The sequence below is a fragment of the Aquarana catesbeiana genome, linkage group LG03, assembly GCF_042186555.1.
Source record: "Aquarana catesbeiana isolate 2022-GZ linkage group LG03, ASM4218655v1, whole genome shotgun sequence".
Classification (NCBI taxonomy): Eukaryota; Metazoa; Chordata; class Amphibia; order Anura; family Ranidae; genus Aquarana; species Aquarana catesbeiana.
Window position 1 is genome coordinate 598958647 of NC_133326.1, and position 22430 is coordinate 598981076.

The 22430-nt window shown below is 40.7% G+C and overlaps 1 protein-coding gene across 1 annotated transcript in view; it reads right to left on the reverse strand.

Annotated features, from left to right (window-relative positions):
- The window catches only part of LOC141133007 (uncharacterized), a 164646-nt gene that overhangs the window by 2870 nt on the left and 139346 nt on the right, over positions 1–22430 (reverse strand). The window contains exons 11-17 of the mRNA XM_073622063.1: positions 20608–20731; positions 20154–20333; positions 16145–16271; positions 13139–13263; positions 11776–11961; positions 10904–11029; positions 5506–5619 (exon numbers count right to left, since the gene is read on the reverse strand). Coding sequence (XP_073478164.1) covers positions 5506–5619; positions 10904–11029; positions 11776–11961; positions 13139–13263; positions 16145–16271; positions 20154–20333; positions 20608–20731 — 982 coding nt within the window. The remainder of the gene's footprint in view (positions 1–5505; positions 5620–10903; positions 11030–11775; positions 11962–13138; positions 13264–16144; positions 16272–20153; positions 20334–20607; positions 20732–22430) is intronic.

Consider the following 22430-nt stretch of genomic DNA (forward strand, 5'->3'; position numbering starts at 1 on the left):
AAACCAAAGTAGAACTGTTTGGTAGAAACACAACTCGTCGTGTTTGGAGGAGAGAGAGAATGCTGAGTTGCAACCAAAGAACACCATACCTACTGTGAAGCATGGGGGCGGCAACATCATGCTTTTGGGGCTGTTTCTCTGCAAAGGGAACAGGACGACTGATCCATGTACATGAAAGAAAGATCTGGAGACTGGCCTAGCCAGTCTCCAGATCTCAACCCCATAGAAAACCTTTGGAGGGAGTTGAAAGTCCGTGTTGCCCGGCGACAGCCCCAAAACATCACTGCTCTAGAGGAGATCTGCATGGAGGAATGGGCCAACATACCAGCAACAGTGTGTGACAACCTTGTGAAGACTTACAGAAAACGTTTGACCACTGTCATTGCCAACAAAGGATATATAACAAAGTATTGAGATGAACTTTTGATATTGACCAAATACTTTATTTTCCACAATAATTTGCAAATAAATTCTTTCAAAAATCAGACAATGTGATTGTCTGGATTTGTTTCCACATTTTGTCTCTCATAGTTGAGGTATACCTATGATGACAATTACAGGCCTCTCTCACCTTTTTAAGTGGGAGAACTTGCACAAATGGTGGCTGACTAAATACTTTTTTGCCCCACTGTATGTCTGCCTTAAAGTGGATGTAAACCCTCACATATGACGTGAACAGCCTCAGATGATACAGAGATAAAACCAATCCCCCTATATAAGTTTTACATGTATATCTGCTGTCTTCACCTTTTACCTAGTGTTTAGAAAGTGTATGCCCTGTTAGATTTTTTGCTTTCTCATTCATCTGTAGGAGGAGATCGTTGCTGGACACTGAGAAAGCCGGTTTGAAGGAAAGGCACACACTCCCTCCCCACACGTGCAGAGCGTGTCTATGAATTTAGCTTGCTAGAGGAGTAACCTCCTCCGACACACAGATCTCTATCTCCATGCCTTGGAGAGCTTGTCAAAAGTTATCAGGTTGATAACAGAGGGATGGGGTAGGACAGAGAGACTAAGTGCTTTGAAGAGAGATCACAAAACACTGCAGATAGATGTGCCCAGCTCAAATTTCATGAATCGGGTTTACATCCACTTTAAAAGGTCTCCCTACCATTGTGCAGTCGAGCAATATCCTGGCATACACCAGCCATCATGGAAGGACAAGAAGTCACGCAGCTCAAAAAGAAGTAGACTTCTGTAATTTGTATGCTCAATCATCAGTTCCCAACTCCTCTGAATTGGCTCTCCTTACCCTCCTGCCTCAATCGTTATTTCACACAAAGACTTCTCTTCAGTTATTTTATTTTCGCAGTTACACAACTAATATCTAAACACTGGAAATCCACTGTCGCGCCTTTGTTCCCTGAATGGCTTGAGACTCTAATAACATCATGGGCATGGGGGAGCTGGTGGCTGTCCATAATGACACTTATGAAAAATTTACATCAGTTTGGCTCGCCTGGATAATGTTTAAAAGATAAGTTCAGCTTTGGGAACATGTTACACGTTCCACCTGTTTTTAGGATGTAACATGTTCATGCTCCTGCAGTGGTTCGGCGATCTGAGCCCTGTGTGTGACAGCAGTATGAAGAGAGGTTCCCTGTGAAGAGTGTGGCCATGCGGGGCTCTGTCCACATGGCCGCATCATTCACTCAGAGTTCTGCGACTGAATCAACAAGTACCGACATCCATTGCAGCTGTTGAGCACCATGGTAGTTCATTGTTTCTTCCTGTCTGTGAAACTGCCTTCCCATATGATGTACAGGCAAAACAGCTCACACTGACAGCCTGCAGGAAACCTACATGGCATCAGTGATCTGCTGATTGCTAGTGCAATGCTTTCCAGGCTCCTAAAAAAAAAAAAAAAAAATGCACCTTTTTTTTTTGTTTATTAATGCAAAAAAAGTGCATTTATTTATTTTTTAAAGATGAACTTTCTTCAATTTCGTGCCTTTTGTGGTTGACCCCCACTGACTATTTTGCTATGGGCTAGTTTTCTGGTACACTTAAAGCGATTTGATCACTCTTTTAGTTATACATGTCAACTACCGGAGTTTCCCCCGAGTTCTTCCTGCAGCGCGAGACCCGCTACCACTATGGGTTTATCTACTTTCTCCCTACTAACCTCACTGCTCATGTTCTCTCTCCCTCCTTGGTTTCACTGTTCATTGGGCCCATTCGCCTGGCAGATATAATGCTTCTTGTAAGCAGAGAATCTTGGTTGGTCTGTCCCCTCTCCACATGACCAGGTAATTGGAGTGTCTATGCCTTGTTGGGACATTTTTCTCTTTACCAATGCCTTACCAGATCTTTGTACTGGGATACACTGTATATGTACTTGTTTGGTATAACCATGGTTGTGTTCTAGTAATCTGTTCTGTATTGATTTTTTTTTTTTTTTTTTTTATGCCTAAACCTCAAATTTTATGTCTTGAGCAGAACTTTACATTCTGGCCTTCCCAACTGTACCTTTCCCAGGTGGAAAATTGGAAAGTAGACTTTCTCAGCGGTCAACAGTGGGCCACTCTGGTGTTTTGCTGAGATTTGTGGGGGAAGCTAGATGTGGATCTCCTCAGGATTGTCAGGTGTTTAGAGTGGATGCCCTGGTGATATCTTGGAATCTGTTTCACCATTATATGCCTTTCCCCCACTGCAGCTTTTTCATTGCCTGTTGCACGGAATAATGGTGGTAGACATTCCAGTGATTCTAATCACACCTGATTGGGCAAAAAGAACGTGGTATGCGGACATCATAAATCTCTTCGCAGAAGATCTGTGAGTCCTCCCAGATTGCCAGACTCTTTGTCGCAGAGTCCAATCTCCCATCTTGCTTTACAATCTCTGGTTTTAACAGCATTGTTGTTGAAGCCCACTTCCTGAGGGACATGGGTGTTTCTGACTGTAATTTCTACCCTTCTCGGGGCTAGACAACCTCCAAGAAGGTGTACTATTGTTCATAGAAAGCTTATTTCGCCTGGTATGAGGCTTGCAAGTTCAATCCCCAACTTTGTCCTTGGTCATTCCGTTTCAGAGACTCTATTGTATCTCATTCCTAGTGAAAAGCCTTTGTGCAGGGTGTCATAAATACTATTCTGCCTGTGCGGCCCTTTTGTCTCCGTGGGACCTTAATTTGATGTTGTCCCTTTTACAGTATTGTCTGACCCTATCCAAGAGAACACTTTGTTCCTCCTTGTGTGCAAAGTTGTCTTTCTGGCTGCCATTACTTTGGTTCATAGAGTCTTGGGACTGGCTGCTCTCCCCTGCAAGAAAGCTCTTCTGATTCTTTACCAGGTTAAGGTGGCGTTGAGGCCTTGATCTTCTGGGGGGGGGACATTGCTCCACTCTTTGGATGTGGTTTGAGATGTTCTAAATTATATGAAGTCTATAGCTTTGTTTTGACAGTCTCTGTTTCCTCTACCTGAAGGCATTTGCTAAGATAAGGCTGCTTCTTGATCCATTATTTCTAGGAGTCGTCAGCTCATTTCTCAGGCCTATAATATCAAGATTCCTCCTTTCCTGGTCAATGCCCATTCCACTAGGTGTGCCAGTGATTTGAGGGCTATTTTATATCACGATTCTGTTTGTAATGCTAAGGCTGCTACCTGGCTATGTGTTCAAATGTTTACTAAGCTTTACCCAGGTGTATGTCCATAAATCTGTGGAAGGCAGTTTTTGGCAAAAGGTCTTGCAGATACCTGGCATCTACATCATTGGAGGAAGAACCAGCAACTGAATGAGGGTTACTAGTTTGCATAAGGTTGTTTCTACCTAATGGTATTATGTCCTAATTATTAGAACATGTATCTATGGCGCTCCCCATTTTTTCTTTTTCAAAATCTGTTTTATTTGTTTAGATATTCTGAAAGCCTCTGGCTATAGGACAACGGTTCAATGTAAAACTTTTCATAGGTGTTTGTCATGCTCCTACCCTTTGTATATCTTCTTTATATCGAATAAAGAGTTTTTTAGATTAAAAAGGTCTTGCAGATGCTTTACAAAGGATTTTTACTTATTCTGGTTTTGGGCAATGGGGGCCATGTTGCTATTGCCCACCCCTCATGTTCAGTGCTTTGGGACACCCCAAGTAATAACACGCTGTGTCCTGCAATGCGTGATTAAGAAATTAGCATTTTAGGCATCAGAGTTGGTGAGGTTGACTAAAGACACCAGTCCATCCAACCTGTGTGGGTTTGTTTGTCAATACCAATTCCCATATCACTGTATATTATGTTCGTTAAATTTCCCATCTAAGATTTATTTAAACTATCGACACGTCTCGCTGACACCACTGATTGTGGAAGGGAGTGACACATCCTTACCACTGTGACATTAAAGAACCCCCTACAGGTATGTTGCTGGAATTTAAGTGGTTAAGCTACCTGAAGTTGAATACTTTTTTCCCTATGCTAGAATCCCCATTGAGTTATTTGTATTGTATATCGCAATCCTATCTCCAGCATCTCTTCTCCAGGGAGAATACATTTAATGCTTAGATTGTAAGCTCCTTGAGGGTGTAGGGACTGATGTGAATGTATATGTAAAGCGCTACGTAAATTGACGGCGCTCTATAAGTACCTGAAATAAATAAATAAATGCTTGTACAGTAGTCATTCCTCATAACTGAGGGCCTTCAGTCCCTTTTATTAGCTTTGTTGCCCTTCTCTGGTTCTCTCACCAAGCACCAGTCCCAGCACATCCTTCCTGAGGACTGGTGCCTAGAGCTGGATGGCCTTCTCAAGATGCGGACGAACCAGAGTTTTGAAAAGTGGTAGAATTTTATTTTTATCTCTTGAGTAAATACCCTTTTTATGCATGCTAATCTGCTTGCTGCAGCTTAGCATTGCATGCCATTGCTGAGCCTGTGATCTATCAGAACCCCCAGATCCTTTTTCATCCTGGATTCCCCAAAAGTTCTCCCCCTAGCAAGTAACTTGCAATCATAATTTTAGCCCTGAAGTGCACTACTTTACATTTTTCAACAGTAAACCTCATTTGCCATGTAGTTGCTCACCCCCTTTATTTTATTGAGGTCTTCTTGTAAAGTTTCTATATCCTGGTATGAAGTTGATTCCACTATTTCTGTCAACCTTTTAAATCATTTATGAATAAATGAAACATGTTTACCATTAACATTCTTTTCTTGAAGTGCAATACATCACAAGACACAGGAACCTTCCCCTCTTGTCTGTTCATTGCTTGCTGCAAAACTGATGCTGAGCTGGGAGGGGTTATGCCTGTCTGGGGAGTCCTGACTTTTTTTTGTTCAGAGTCTTTGCACTGGGTTGCAAAGAGGTTATGTACACTTTTTTTCTTACACTGGAGTTTGTTGAAATAGGCTGCCTTAAAGTAACACGTTCCAACACACGTTTGGGTGACACAGCACAAAAGGTTAAATCCAGCATTCATGAAACTAAATATAAGAATGTCTGTGAAACACAGCACCACCACTTTTTCATTCCTCCATTTCACATAAATAGGCACTGGATTTACAAAGTCTAGAGATACCTCTTTACTAAGCCTCAGGCGCTCCTTCCACTGCTCAGCCTCCATGCTGTGCTCTGCTTCCAGTCGCTGTAGCTTCTTTGTTTCTTGTTCTTGCAATGTTCTTAGTTTTTCTTCCTGTGTTTTTAATGATTATTAAAAAGCCAACACAAACAGAGGGTTGTTATCCCCATCCTAAAACAATGGCACTTTCCATTTTCTGTAAATCAATGCTTTTATGAGAGTCTGAGTCTAGGGTAGTGAACTCTGCAAGTGATTCTCATTCTTTCTGTGCAGTGTTAGGCCTCATTCACACGGCTGTACTTAGTGGTTGAAAACCCCATTCATGAAATCTGATCTGGGCACATATATCTGTAGTGTTTACTTATCTTACTTATCTCTCTCCAAAACTCTGAGCCCTGTATCTTCTGCTGCTCTGTTCCTCTGATCAGCATAATAACATTGACAAGTTCTCAGACACAGGCGATAAAAGTAGCTGGCAATTTGTGTCAGGGAGGGTGCTTAGAGATGGATAAGCAGAGAGCTTGTCTTTTCACAGTACAGATCTGCAAGTTTCTTAGTTCCTCTGCCTATGTGGAAAGGGCTGTGTGTGCCTTTCCTGCAGACAGCTCACACACAGTGTAAGCCCAGACTCCCCTCCCACTACTGAATGAGGAAACAAATGATGTGCACTTTATAAACCAGTGTACAAAAGCTTAAGATATGAGATGTACATGTAAAACGTATGTAGGCGGGTTTGTTTCATCTCTGTGTATCATCTGAGGCTGTTCACTTCACTGGGTATATGTGAGGATTTACGTCCACTTTAAGTTTACACCTGTGCAAGGGCTGTGGTTGCCTGCATGTTCTGTGCAGGCAGTCCCCTTCATGTCTATTGGAAAGCAATGGCTGCATGAATACAGCTCCCAATTTGACAGCCATGTGGGTCCTGCATGGATGACAAATTGGGAGCAGAGGGTTGTGTCCGTGCAGCTGCTTCATTCTAATTTACATGAATAGGACTGTCTGCACACAAGGATGCACAGAAAACCTGTTTCTCCCTGTGTGGGCAAATGTGCCCTTTGCATACACTTAAAGTGGTTGTTTAGCCAATATGATAAAAACCTCCCGTCCCCTATGTAACATAACAATGTGTCCCTGTGCCTGTTATGTAAAAAAAAAAAAAAAAGCTGCCCATTTGTACCTATATCAGAGAGTTTCCCGGCGCTCAGATGACTCCTCGGTTTTCTCCCAGGCCCGGCAGACAGCTCCAGCTGGCGAGGCCGAGCACTGCCCCTGACGTCAACTGGGGAGGAGAGAGCGCCGAAAAGTCACGTGAGCGCCGGGAGACGCTCTAATATGCGGTACAAATCGGCAGCTTTTTTTTTATATATATATATATATATATATATATATATATATATATATATATATAACGCAGACACATATATCGTTATGTTAAAGGGGATGGAAGGTTTTTATGGTAGTTATAATAGCAGCAGGAGGGGAGGGGGGGCAGGCACTGACACAAATAGACAGGCGGGGGGGAGGATGACAAGCACGTCAACTGACCACAATGTCAGGGCTTAGCAGTCATGATAAACTGTGGTCAGTTTACACGGGGGAGGGTATAGCCTGGCAGGATCAGCCAGGGTTTTTAGGCTATACGGGGGGCATAATTACACAGCACAAGCAGTGTGCTGTAAAACATGCTTTAAAGCGGAGTTCCACCCAAAAATGGAACTTGCGCTGATCGGATTCCCCCCCCCCATAAGACAGGTATTTGCTCCCACTTCCGGGCATAGATCACCGCAGGCTCCACTTCCTGATTCCCTTACTGAAGATGGTGGTGCCTCCACCCGAGAGCCGAGGGACAGATCGGCTTTGGGTGAGGACATTGCGGGCGCCCTGGACAGGTAAGTGTCCATATTTTAAAAGTCAGCAGCTGCAGTATTTGTAGCTGCTGACCTTTAAAAAAAATTATTTGGCGGAACTCCGCTTTAAGGGAACAGGATCCTTTGTTACGCAAAAAAACAAAAAAAAAAACAAACACTTTTAAGTGGATATAAACCCTCACATATACCCAATATAGTGAACAGCCTCAGGTGATACACAGAGATGAAACAAATCTCCCTACATAAGTATTACATGTATATCTGCTGTCTTCAGCTTTATATACTGTTTAGAAAGTGCAAATCGTGTTGGGAGATTTTCTTTTCCTGGTTAGCACTGTAGTGAAATCTGGGCATACAGCTGATTGGAGGAAAGGCACACACCCCCTCTCCTCATAGGTAGAGACTTTCAGCTCTGTCCCTTGAATCGTTCAGGGCTCTGCTAATCTATTTATAGCATCCTCCCCAACACAAAACTCCGGCTGCTTTTATGATATGTGACATGGAACTTGTCAGGCTGATAACGGAAGAACAGCAGGAGACATCTACGGAACATAGTGCTTTGAAGAGAGATCAGAAAACACTACAGATATGTGCCCAGCTCAAATTTCATTCATCGGGTTTATGTCCACTTTAAGTACACCCATGTGAACAAGATCTTACTGGATGGCTCATCTTGTTTTGCAGACAACTTATGGGGCTAAATTTTGATAATGTGTATACCCAGATTAAAGTGATTGTTTAAAAAAAAAAAAAAAAAGAAGCTTTACAAACAGGTTATACTTCCCTTCTCTAAACCTTCTCTTCTGGGGTCCCCCGGCGGTACTCTTGGCTACCTACCCCTTTTCTTGGTGTGCCACCATAGGAAGCGTCTTCTTGTGGAGGCACACCTGCGAGCTTGTTCCTCAGCCAGGCTGTGTGCATCCATAGACACATATAGCATGGCTTGTCCCTGCCCCCCACTCCCTCGTAACAAGTTTTGACTGACAGCAGCAGCCAGTGGCTTCCGATGCTGTCCGTAAAGCCCATGCAGGAAGAGAGCTGGGCTGCCAGCGGGGACAGTGCTGGAGTGGTGTTGGGTAAGTGTTTGAGGTGGGAAGGGAGGAGCAGACACCACTGTGGATGAAGGAGCATGGGGGGTAGATTTAGACAGCAACATTGTCAGTCTGGGGAGAAGGGAGTGTTAGAAGTACTAGAAGATTTACATACAGTAAATGCAGCTGGTCTCCAGCTAATACTTTATAAGAATTTACAGCAAACTTTTTTTTTGCGAAAACATTTTACATAAATGAATAAAAAGTGACCATTGTAAGCAGCCCTGTCAGTGTTAAATGGTTTGTCTCACCTTTGCAACTAAAGAGGGTGGGACTTTGAATGAAGCACGTGGCTGCGACTGGGTAAAATGGTCAAAATAAAATGTATTTATTAATTCATATATATCTGTGTGTCAAAATACAATACAGTAATACATGATAAAAATGGTTGGCCTCCCATTGAAAAATCATATATATACACATACGTATTGCATCATGTCACAGTACAACCGTGAATAGTTACATGAGTATGTAACCTGTAGGCTCTCTAATCTACATGGATCATAATTTAGATAAAAAATGGCATAATAGCAAAAAATTCATATGTAGGAACTTGTAAAAACATGATTGATTTAACATGACATCCAAAAATTTCAACGCGTTTCGTGGATCTAATCCACTTCCTCAGGAGCAGGCGCGTGGTGTATATAAAACAGCTGTGTGTTGACAATGTGATACTGGGAGCCCACTGGAGGCATCATCTCCAGGAGCTGTGGCAATGTAGTCTATGACAGCAACCCAACCAAAGCATCATCCAAGATGGGCACTATCCATAAGAGTGTGATTCCCCAAATAGTGCCCGGGGGTAGTATCAACACCATCTCTAGAGGGCATCTTATGTGGAAACGTAGGAATCAAGATCCGAAAGGTAGTGCATAGTGTCCAAGAGGAGAAAAACCAACCAGAATTATTTTTTTTCTCCTCTTGGACACTATGCACTACCTTCGGATCTTGTTTCCTATGTTTGTACAAAAGAGATGCCCTCTAGAGATGGTGTTGATACTACCCCTGTCACTGTTTGGGGATCACACTCTTATGGATATTGCCTATCTTGGATGATGCTATGGTTGGGTTGCTGTCACGGACTATATTGCCACAGCTCCCGGAGATAATGCTCTCAGTATCACATCGTCAACACACAGCTGTTTTATATACACCACGCGCCTGCTTCTGAGGAAGTAGATTAGATCCACGAAACATGTAGAGCTTTTGGGATGTCGTATTAAATTAATCGTGTTTATAAGCTCCTATATATAAATTTTTCGCTATTATGCCATTTTTAATCTAAATTATGATCCATGTAGATTATAGAGAGCCTACAGGTTACATACTCCTCTAACTTTTCATGATTGTACTGTGACATGATGCAACATTGCAACATGTGTGTGTGTGTGTGTGTGTGTATATGTATATGTATACGTATACATATACATACACACACAAATTTTCAATGAGAGACCAACTATGTTTATCAAGTATTACTCTATTGTATTTTGACACACATAGATATATAAATCAATGAATGCATTTTATGTTGACCATTTTACCCAGTCGCAGCCGCGTGCTTCATTTAAAGTCCCACCCTCTTTTCTTTCTCACATAGACAGGGATGGAGGCTCATGGCCTCTGGGCATTGCTTCATATAAAGTCCCAAAAACCCTCTTTTTTTACTATAATGGCAAGAGAGCTTTTCTGTTAACAGACTTACTAGATCACCAGATGAAAAGAGAGTTTCCTTTTTTGAGACTAACACAGTCATCGCATCTATAAATTGGTAAGCTGCAATATATAAAAAAAGGTTGCTTTTTGGTTTAATACTGCTTTAAGTTAAAAAAAAAAAAAACTCTTCAAAGGCCCATTTCACATGGGCAATCTTATCAGGTCTGCCTGTTAGGTCTGCCTGAAAAACTATTTAGAAGCTCCATGATAGCCTGTGGGCAGCTGAATGTAAATGGACGAAAGTCAAGATTGCCTTCGAAGTCTGTACAGGGCCAAAAAAGGAAAGGGTTTGCGCCTTTTCGGACCTAAACATGGGAGGTCAGAGAGGCGTCTGGAAAGTTCTGGATGTTACATGCCACAAACCCGGATTTGGAGAATGAAATAGATGTCACTTTTGTGATATCTGTGTCCAAAAAAGATTACGGATTCCCTGCTGAATGAACTGGTCACAGAATATTAAACCACATCCAACATTTCTACACTCATGAACAGTCACACATTTTCTAATATATTTAAATAAGTAATTCTTAAGAATTAATTTTACAGGTTCTTGCAGGAATATCTAATATTTGTAAAAATCTCACATCAGTTGTTAAGCTAGACAACACTACATGCTTGCAGACTGAGTGCTGTTAAAAATGTCCCAAACAACAATACTTGAAAAGTTACAGTTTTCAGAAAGCTTTGAGACTAATACAAAGAATAAGCAGATCTTACTTGTATCTGTGTCAGTTCCTTAAATGTCTCTTCTAGATGTTCTTTGAACTTCTGCAGTTCCTGTTCTTGTCTCTGCTGCTGCTTTTGAGTCTCTTCTTTCTGCCGGGCAGCCTCTTGCTGCTGAAACTAGAAGTAAAGAAACATTTTTTTCTAGTATACAAAAAAGTGTACTTTTAACCTTAAAAAAATTAAATATCTGGTTTTCTTTCTCTTTTATTGAGAGAGACAGGAATTCAGAGACTTTTGGATTATACGGCCACCTACAGAAGGATTAGACACTGCCAAACAGCATGCCTCAGTTTCTTTATTTGTACATCACAGGATTCAGGATAGTACATTTTTTGGCTACTGGGTTATTCTCCACCACCCACATGACCCCTCCCACTCAGAGCTTTGTCTTAACTGTTATTTTTTGCTAGTGTCAAACAGTGATGTACCTATCTCTCTCTACTCTACTGCTCATAACAATATTAAACAATCATTATGCAATTATAGGTTGTGGTGACATATACCTCTTTCATTGTACTATTCATATGTTTTTTTTCAATTTTTGTAAATCTATTTTGTAAAAACTAAACTTTGAAATTTTTAATACAAACTTTTGTTACTCTTGTATGCCTTGAAAATCCCATTAAAGAGAGGGGGAAACCATTATTTGAGCACAATGCTAATTCTAGTGAATAAAAATGAACACTAAATTGGCAATATTTGTACAGGCACCATAACCACAGATCAGAATTGTCCTCTTCTCTGTGCTCGACCCAGTACTTTGATTGAACAGAAGACCTTGCTCTTTATCATCCATGGACATTTCCCAGTACAGGGCCCTTTGGAAATGCTATCTTAGGGATATAGAGTATTGTACATTTTACCTGCTTGTTCCTCTCTTTCTGCTCTGATACACTCATGGCTTGGCTCTTCAATCTCTCTTTGAACATAGCTTGGCGTTTCCTGGCTTCTACACGTTGAGATTTCTGCGCTCGGGATCTTTCCTGCTGTTGCTGATTCTTTAGTTCTTCCAGCAAGATGCTTTGGTAATGTTTGAGCCGCTCCATTTCCTGACAGGTTTATATTATTAGGAATACATTTTTTTCCCACATACTGCTTTAGCAAACATTAACAAAAAGATGAACTGAAGGAAAATGGCTGCACACACACAGTTAAAGTAAACAAATGTAAATTGTTTCAACTACCAAAGGATTTGTTAGGGCTCAACTCTGAGAAAATGGGTGTGCCCCAAAATGCGTCAGTTTGCCAGCACCATGGCATCACTTGTTTCATCATGTGCTTCCTGCACCAGATTGTGCTTCATGTTTTTAATGCCTTCCTATCTTTGGGAGTATCCATTTGCTTATGACTTTGTTCCATAAAATAAATCTCAGGTAATGCACAAGGCGTTTGCACCCTCCTGTGTATATATATATATATATTTTTTGTAGTTTTTATTCCATCTGAGGAGGGCTATATCAGTGAAGCATTCCTGACAGATTTCATCCTTACTGTAGTTATTGTCTTTGGTGAATTTCTGAGCTCTGGAAGTGACTGTATGTTTTAAAAGATTGTCAACCCTGTCTTATCTGACTGGTTCATGGACAATGTGTCACTGGACTTAATATTTCTTCAAGGAGTATAGTAGATGTGGAGGCATAACAAAGCAGGCTATGAATTTGAGGAATAGAGGAGTCACCTACCTGGCTATGTAGTGTGGAAGGGTTTTGTGAACTGCTTGACTAACTGAACAAAAGTACAAATCCTTTGGCAGGTAAAACAGTTCACAAATATGTATTTCCACTGTGGATTTAGCTGTTTGACTAATATTCCACTTTATATTGCCATTTTAAAAAAAGAATTACAGGTATGGATATTTATATGTGGTTTCATTGGTCCAGCTTGGACTAAGGTAACTATGCATATACTATACTTGACTGATGCCACTGGATGCTGGAAATCACAGAAGTAAACACCACTATGCCATTGATCTCCACTTGCTTCCTGGTCCTGTACTGAGAGGCCAGCTTGCTGTATTCTGAACACAGGAGGTTGGCCACTTAGGGTGCCATTCAGAGAATGCTTTGCATTTTCTGAATGGCTGCAAAGCGTTCCCTGATTGGACAAAGCAGAGCGGCCTTGTAAAAATCAAAATGCAATCTTCATTATCAAAATTGGCTTAATAAACAAACCGTATGTACTAATATCAACTCTTAATGGCTTATGATACTCCCTACTTGCTCTTACCTTCTCATGCCTTTTGCGTAGCTGTTGCCTCTGCAGAGTGTTTTGTTCAACCACCTGGTGATGGAAAAGCTGATATTTCTCCTGTAGATGGCGTTCCTCCAGTCTCAGAATGACAGACTCACGAGCTGCCAAGGACATGAAAAAAATCTCACTTTAAAGTTAAAAACAATATCACTAAGAACAGAACACCTTCTATATTGCATGGACTAATTTTTTTTTATTTTTGCAAAATCTTACCTGATTCTAATATGGGTATTTCAGTAACCTGTTTGAGTACCTTTACTAATATCTTTCAAAATCATTCTAAAATGAGGATGAAACTACCAAAACACTGAAGCTAATAACATTTCTAGGGATGCCTCCTAACTTGTGCTGCTTTGGGATGACAAAAATAATTAATAATTTGAAAGAGTACTAAGCTACTACTCTGTAGAGATCCTAAAGGGAGGCTTATAAGCATTTGGTTTAATGGGCTTTGAGATTTATTGGTGCCTGCACTTTTAGGATTATTACTCTTTATGACAAAAAGACGAATTATGATATGAAAGAGAACTTTTTTTGTGTTTCATTGTAACCCAAAAGACCTTAGGATGCAACATCCAATTTCTACCATAATGTGAAAAACTGAGGAAATAATGCACATCTCAATGACTAGCACATAAAGTAGAGAGGACTGTTATCCAGAAACATTTACATTCATTAAACATTTTAAGTCTTAAAACCTAATTTTGTAGAAAATTGATGCAGGCTTAATATCTTAGTAAAACTTCAAATGTTTTTAGTTGTTACCATAGCCAAAAGAAAGGCTATTTTTAAGGTCAGGGTTTTAATAAGGATGGATACATGGACAGAGAAAGTACTAGAGGCAATTCTGTGGTGTCATTGGATGATCTTGAACTGCAATTGAGTTATATTTCACTGGGTGATCTAAAAGAACACCCTATAGCAGAGGGCTTCTATCTTGTTGTACTCTGACAGTACTGAGATGGTTGACTCTTTGAATGAAGCCTCACAGAACAGAAAATATTCCAATAATACCTTGCTAAAACTGAACTGCTTTTCCTGTTCCCCTAGGCCTAAATGAGCATTTAACGTGTAAGGGCAGCCCCACTGCAAGGGAGGATTTTGACTTTCCTTGGAGTTCAGTTTTAAGCTGGAAGTAAATAGGCAGATACTCTGGCCAAACTGATGGAGGAGAACATGGCTTCATACCACAAGGAATACAAAAAAGACAAGAAACAGGTTAAGACACTTTAAAAACATTGTTAAAGATTGTTGAACATATTGCATGATTTGCTTTAAAGGAAGCTGTGAGGATATGAAGAAACAAGATGGAGTGGGAGCAGGGGATAGAAATATAGGAGCTGACTTGTTAATAATGAAGGTGCAAGCTCTGCGGCTCTGGTTACAGTGGAGGAGATTTACTAACTGGTGCACACTGAATCTGGTGCAGCTGTGCATAGTAACCAATCAACTTTTAACTTCAACTTGTTCAATTAAGCTTTGACAATAAAACCTGGAAGCCGATTGGTTACTGTGCAGAGCTGCACCAGATTCTGTGTGCACCCGTTTTAGTAAACCTCCCCAGTGTTTCCCAGGGAAGAAGGGAAGTTATGAGTGTGAATTTCACCAGCAGGGACACAGGGAATTCTAATAATTTAAAATAGGGAGGGATCAAAACTTCTGTCAGGTTTTTCTATTGCTGTACCAACTGGTCTATATAAAGTCTCCCTAAAAGAGACAAATACACCACTAAAACATTTTTTTTACTATAGAAAGTACGAGTAATGAGTACCATCTGATTTTAATTGATGTAGAGATTTTATAAATAATGAAGAGATTTTCTCTCACTTCTGTCAATGTGAAGGGTGTCGGACAGTACAGGAAAAGAGGACAAAGTTATCCAGCAAAAACAAGAACAACAATGTAAACCTAAAGAGAAAAGGAATAGATTGCAAGTTTGCCACTCGTGGTAAATGGGTAATGCTAAAGAAAGGATCAAACCCCTTATTTCCCTAATAATTATATCTAAAGCCTTGTACACACGATCAGATTTTCAGACGACCGTTCGTCCGTTTTTGTTGCATGCTAGTCTCATGTCAAAAGTGAAGAGGTTACTCACCATACGAAAATTCTCGTAGGAAAGAATACAACTTCAGAAGTGACATAATGTGTTCAATAGTTTTGTATGTATTCTTTCGTTTCTGAGCATGCGTAGTCTTGCTCTTGCGTTTTTTTTTTTTGTAAGAAAACCGCACTGTTTAAACGAAAATTGGACTTAGAGTTCACGCATGACAAAAAATGTTATAGTCTGCACATCCAGCTTTTGTCGGATGAAAAACCAGAATCGTCTGTTGAAAGCACCGTACTAACAATCCGAAAATCAGCAGATCGTTCATCGGACTAAACTTTACTTCCGATTTTCGTATCGTGTGTACAGGCCTTTAGTTTACAGAGATTAATGTGTTGAGGGGAATCTGTATTCACTTCATCAAGAGGATGAATCAGAACTGAGGCTCATATGCGTATAAATTTGTTTAAACGTGTCTTAAAAAAGAGAAGTCAATTATAAATTGCCAGCAATCCTGCTGGGCTTTTGTAGCATTCCGTATAATTAAATGATAACGATAAAAACCTAATAATCAAATTAGTCTGTTAGGTTTTGCTTGTACATCATCTTTTATGTTATCAGGGTTATTCAGGATGATTGAAAATGTAACCCCTACTTTTGAACCCCTACAGACCAGTTAGAAGCGAGGATTTGAGTTGTATTTATTAAATGGTATTCCTATACAGTTAATTCAAGCATAGGAAATACTACTATCAGTATACATAACAGAAAATACAGATCTTCAGGGACCCTTGAAGTCAAGTTTTGATCAAATGACTGTAGACCTAATAGCAATGGATTTAATAATTCTGGAAACCCATCCTGGAATACAACACACTTCTAAGTACATAAAAGTATGAGAGTTCTGCATCTTTGGGCCAGTTTTTAACACTTACCACTTTTGAGGCTGTGAATTTTGCCGAGGTTCTCTCTCTCAATACTCATGACCTTTTTCTTGTGTTCATTGACCACTTTTTGTAGTGTTGCGTTCAACTCCTGCTGCTGCTCTAAAAAGAGCATCTCCTAGTGAGAGAACAGTTGTTTTTTGGTCATCTCACGAACTCACTGACAATTCTAACAAGCCTAATGCCCTTCATAATATTAGATAATAATATTAGAGAACAGTTCAAATTAGCCAATTGTAGCTAAAATGATCATGTATCAAAGGCAACAAAAAACCCTCTTTTTAAACAAAAGGCAGTTCATGTTCCACTTGCATATATATGTGGGGTAATTGTGCTGCCAGATGCATCCAGGTTCATATTACAGGTTCTATGTTTTGGTCCCCCCCCCCCCCCATTATGTGTATCTTCTATAGCTAGATTCAACTGTATTTAATTGGATTCTACTTCTGTATCTTCTTGATGTGTTAAGCTGCCTGCTCATCTTGACAGGACAACAAGCCACAGAATAATACTAGCACATTATGTGAAACGTACCTGCAAACGAAGCATTCCAGCAGTGCAATGTCATCGCTTGGAGGCCTTTTTCATCATCTTCTGGGTTCACGGACTTCGGCTCTGTGACTGGGATGTCACTCCCGCGCAAGCTTAGGAGCCGCTGTTGACAGCACAGGGCTCTGAAGGATTGGCATGGCTGGCCGTTCCTTCAGAGCCCATGCGCCAGTGATGTCACTGGCTGCATGTACAGTAAATATCGAATAAAAAAAATGCACGTTTAGGAGATATTTACACTACCTATAGGTAAGCCTTATAGGCTTATCTATAGGTAAAATTTAAAGATGGAAGTTTACTTCCACTTTAAAAACACCCAAAATGCCCAGGTAGACAGGAAGGGGGTTATCAACTATAGCAGGGAGATCTCACAGTTGGATTACCAAAACATATAAGAAGTGATTGTCTCAGTCCACCGAGCCCTACCTTTGACTACAATATCACCCAGTAGACACACTTTTTAGTGACACTGCCATTGAAAATTATAGAATACTTATTACCAACACCACAGTTTGTGCCTAAAGACGGTGGTAATAGAAAAAACCTTGGATCACCTATCTGACGGGGATAGCCTCATCAGATCTGGGGCTAACTTCTTTGTGCCCCAGGAGAGGTTCGCTGTCTCTTTCCCCTTTATTCTTCCTTTATCCCTTTCTCTTTCCTTTTCTTCCCCGTCTCCTCTTTTGTCCTACTTTTTAAACCCTTTGGTAGTTTGAAGAGTGATGTAGGACCGTGGTCGACCGCCATTGGCCCCACTCCCCGTTTGCAGGCTGTCTATGCAAACATAACAATCAGCTACCATGATCAATTCATGGCCGAGATAACCCCCTGTCTTAGATGAGAGTGCCCCTGGTCATGCAGTTCCTCTTCAGAGAATGTGTCTTCTGTTGTTCAGAATTATAATCATAGCCCAAAATAGCATTTTACCGGTTCCTTAACGACCATTGCTGTATTATACAGTTTTATATCTCCTTGGTTTATAACCTTAATAAAAATTGTTTGGAAAAGAAGGCTATGATATATACTAATTAAAAGCCATGTAATCTAAAGAACCACAACGTAAAAATTAAAACACATCTGTTCTCGCTTTGTCATCTGAACGTTTTCTTGATATTGAAGTACAGGATGTATAAAAAATCTGTAGCCAATTATATAACAAAACGTGTAGAACAGCATATTAATGGAAGGGACTTCTAAATATCCTTGACATACATTACATTACCAAAAGTGTTGGGATGCCTTCCTTTACACACACATGAATTTTAATGGCCTCCGAGTCTTAGTCCATAGGGTTCAATATTGAATTGGCACACCCTTTGTGGCTATAACAGCTTCAACTCCTCTGGAAAGGCTGTCCACAAGGTTTAGCAGTGTGTCTATGGGAATGTTTGACCATTCTTCCAGAATTGCATTTGTGAGGTCAGGCACTGATGTTTGGGATAGAGGAACTTGACTGGCCTGCACAGTCTGGGAGTCCTGACCCCAACCCGTTAGAACACCTTTATGATGAATTAGAGTGGAGACTGTGGACCAGGCCTTCTCGTCCACATCATTGCCTGACCTCACAAATGCGCTTCTGGAAGAATGGTCAAACGTTCCCATAGGCACACTCCTAAACCTTGTGGACAGCTTTCCAAGAAGAGTTGAAGCTGCAAAGGGTGGGCCAACTCAATATTGAACCCTATGGACTAAGACTCGGAGGCCATTAAAAGTCATGTGCATGTAAAGGAAGGCATCCTAATACTTTTGGTAATAGTGTATATGTAAGGAGAAGAGATACTGCTATGATTTGAGGGGTTGGTCAAACAACAACTCTAAACGTTTGAAGTGAACTGTAGAAAGTTTTCCCAGCCATTGCTGAGGAATGTAAATCTGAAGCCTTCTGTGTCATGCTTGATACATGGATAAGTGGACAATTCATTTTTCCTTCTGGATACCATTGTTTCTACTGAGATTAGGTCTCTGTCATTGGTGCCTTGAGGTTTCTTTAGGGGCGCCTTGGCAAAATTCCTAACAATGTATCAAAAATTGTATACAAGCCAGCAGGTGGATCAAGCTTGCCTTATAGTTACACAAAGCCACCGGTTTTCATTATGCACCATTATGACTTTCCAGACACTGGCATCCTAACAACCAATGACCTCAGTTAATAAGGAGCATCCCTATTTGACCCTCCTGTGCCCCTCTCCCTCAGCACTGGGTTGATACTAGCTGACTGATGGAGAGAAATTGAGGGAGAAGAGAAACATTGGAATACTAGTCAGTACCAGTGTGCCAAAGTGTATTTGCTTTGGAAGAATAAACCACCTCTAACTATGGGTGTCCTACTTGTGGATTTTGCTGCAATATGTAAAGCTTTTAGAATAGTTTTTTTACATTTGAGAATGGGTTGCCATTTTAAAGGGTGCCTTGAGATTGTCTATAATTTTAAAGGGTGCCTTGACTAAAAAAAGGTTGCGAAACACTGATCTATGATTCTAGAGAATGCATTAAACCTAGCTAGCTACTGACAGGTGTGAAAAAAACCCATTCAAGTATTAGAATTTGTGTATATAAAATACAGTAAAAAAATTATTCTACAACTTATATGGTAAATTCAACTGATCCATAAGATAAGACTTTTAGGGTTCATTCATATTTATTCATTTTATGAATGCGTGGTGCAACACGCATTACCATCACGCACAGTAAAACACGAACTGCCATGCGTTGGGCTGCCATTTTTATTTTGAATAGCACCTCAACACAATATTACAGTAACGGGCAATGCACCCATACTGCAGTGCAACGCTATACACATGTCTTAATTTTTGGTGCACTGTAGTTGAAAAAGGGGCAACATTCAATTCTTTATGCACCAGCCTTACAACACAGCGTATTAATGAGCTGATGTAATGCATAATGTTAAAAATCTTAGCGGTTTGAATATATCATTTTATTTATAAAACTTAACAAATAATGCACAGTAGTGAACAACATGCATTATGCTTTAGTGAATTGATGTCTAACATATCCATATCCATGAAAAAAAAGACCAGATAGCAATGAATCTTGTCTCGAATTCTTTTGTAATGGTACTGTCTACCTTTATTCTGTAAAGCACTGCACAAACCGGCGGTGCTCTACCAATCCTGTATAGTATTAAGAATTAGGTACAACTGTCATTTTTTTCAGTACAGGTTTGAATATTTAAAACATAATTTAATTATTTGCCAAGTGGAAAACAGACACAACTTGTTTTAGACATATTGATAAATGAGACAAGCACCTAGAGGCACTAAGGAAAGAGACGAGCAGATTTTCCTGTTGATTCTTGCAGCAATGGTGTGTTAAGCTATACAACACATCAAAGACTATGCGTTACAATCAATGTTAAGGTTTTTTTTGTTTTTTTTTTCAGTAGCAACAGGAAAGCAAAAGCAAAACACAAATGTTTTGAAAGCAGTCTCACCTCCTGCACCTTGTCCGTTAGCTCTGCCCTCTTCTTGCTCCTCACCTTCTGGTGCTGAGCTCGGAGACGTAGTGCATCTTGTCGCAGGCGGTTGGTGTGCTCTTGCTCCCTCCGTGCTCGTGTCTGCTCCATCTGTCTCTCCAGGGCCTCAATCTCCCGTTCATAATACTGCTTCTTTCCCTGGGAGTGCAAAATGATCACTAACACCGAACACATGCAGGCCTAAGCTTTAACCCTGACTAATCTCTGCAATGATTCTCGATCCTTGGGTAAAACCATCTAAGCACTTCCCTCATCTATATCAGATCTTCCCTATTGTCAGTTTAACACAATGCAACAGATTCCTGTAAACATTTCTAGTCTGGCCTTGATGGTGCCCTGACATCTTCCATTCAGGGATTACTATGGGAACACGCCAGCATCATCAACATCTATGTATTGTGACACTTCTTACTATGATCTCCTGCTCGATGTGACGGAACATGATCTCCCTCTCCCTCTGCATTCGTTGCTCCAGCTGACTCTGGGCTTTCATCTCTTCTTTCTGCAACAGTCTCAACTGCTGGAGCTCTTGACGCCTGCAAAATACATTAGATGATCGCTTCATCCGTTGATTTTTAAGAGCCCTTTGCTCAAGAACATAAAGAGGACACAGACTGACAATACAGCAGATAGGCAGTTAACAGCTGCACAGCTACACTGTGACAGATTTCCGTGCAAATGGTATATATTCATTGCCTACGCAAAATGTAATCATCCTTTTTGTGTTGAGGTCGATGAAAAGGTTTGTTTGTTTCTTTTGACTCAATGACGTCACTTTCTGGCTCATTTATTATTTATTAAGGTAGTGCAAAGAGCATTAATAATATGCAAAATGCAGCAATCCATTTTTTTTTTATTTACTAAGGCAGCGCGAAGAACATTCATAACGCGCAAATGCAAGTAATCCATAGCAACTGATCTGATTGGCTGCTGTGCTTAATAGCATATCGTTATTGTTGTTTCTGCAGCCTTATTGGGCTGTTTGTATATAATACAGTAGCCCTTTTAACAAAGAATGCCGGAACCAGGCAGTCAAATCCAGGAACCAGAAAATTTATTGAATTCATTCAATTTAGCAATCAGATATTCCACAGGGTTTTGCAGAGTAAACAGCTATTCATATGAATAGGAAAGATGACATATTTTTATGCACATTGGCTATTTGACTCCTGGAATTCCTATCCTGGCACGATTAGTACCTTGTGATTTGTTGTAGTACATACAGTGCATCCGGAAAGTAGTCATAGCGCTTCACTTTTTCCACATTTTGTTATTCTACGGCCTTATTCCAAAGTGGATTAAATTCATTATTTTCCTCAATATTCTACAAACAATACCCCATAAATGACAACGTAAAAATTGGTGGTTTGAAATCTTTGCAAAATTACTAAAAATAAAAAACAAAAAAAATCACATTAGTGATTTGACTGTGTAGTGTGAGTGTGTACCTGTGTATTGTAAGTACATGAGTGCTGGGAGTGCACCTGAGCTGTATTGAGTATTAGTGTCAGGTAGTACTTGAGTGTTATCTGAGTAGTGTGTGTGGATCGTACTTGTGTATTGTGTATACTTGTGTATTGTGTGTGCATGTGGTCTGCGAGTTCACGTGGGTCTGCGAGTACCTGTGTATTGTATTGTTGAGTATTAGTGTTAGGAAGCTAGTTGTTGGGTAATTGGAAGTACGATGCCCGGCGGGTATGGAGATGTGACTTGGTGTACATCTTGCGGCATGTATGCATTCCTTGGTCATCCGATCGAGGGCGAATACTGCTGTGCAAAATGTAAGCACATTGTTTCCCAGGAAGCCCAAGTTCTGAATCTGGGGAAGTAACTGTCAGCACTGAGAAGAACCTCCATACTAAAGGAGGGCCAGGAACATACCAGGCAGGGGCCAGCACAGAGGTGGGAGGAAACAAAGAGGTGCAGGCACTAGAAAAGAGTAGATGGGTGACAGTCAGGAAGGGTAGAGGGGGAAGTGCCAGGGAGGCCGATCCAGGGCTGGAGCATCTCAATAAGTACGCTCCATTGAGTGACATTGGTGAAACCAGTCAGGGATCACCACTGCTGGAGCTGAGGGACTCCCCTAGCTGCCAGGGGAAGATCTCCTCCAGGGATGGGGGGGGGGGGGGGAGAGCGAAGGGAAAGGAAAGACAGATAGTAGGGACTCAATTCTTAGAAGGACAGAGAGGGTAATCTGTAACAAAGACCTGAAGAGCCGAATTGTATGATATCTAC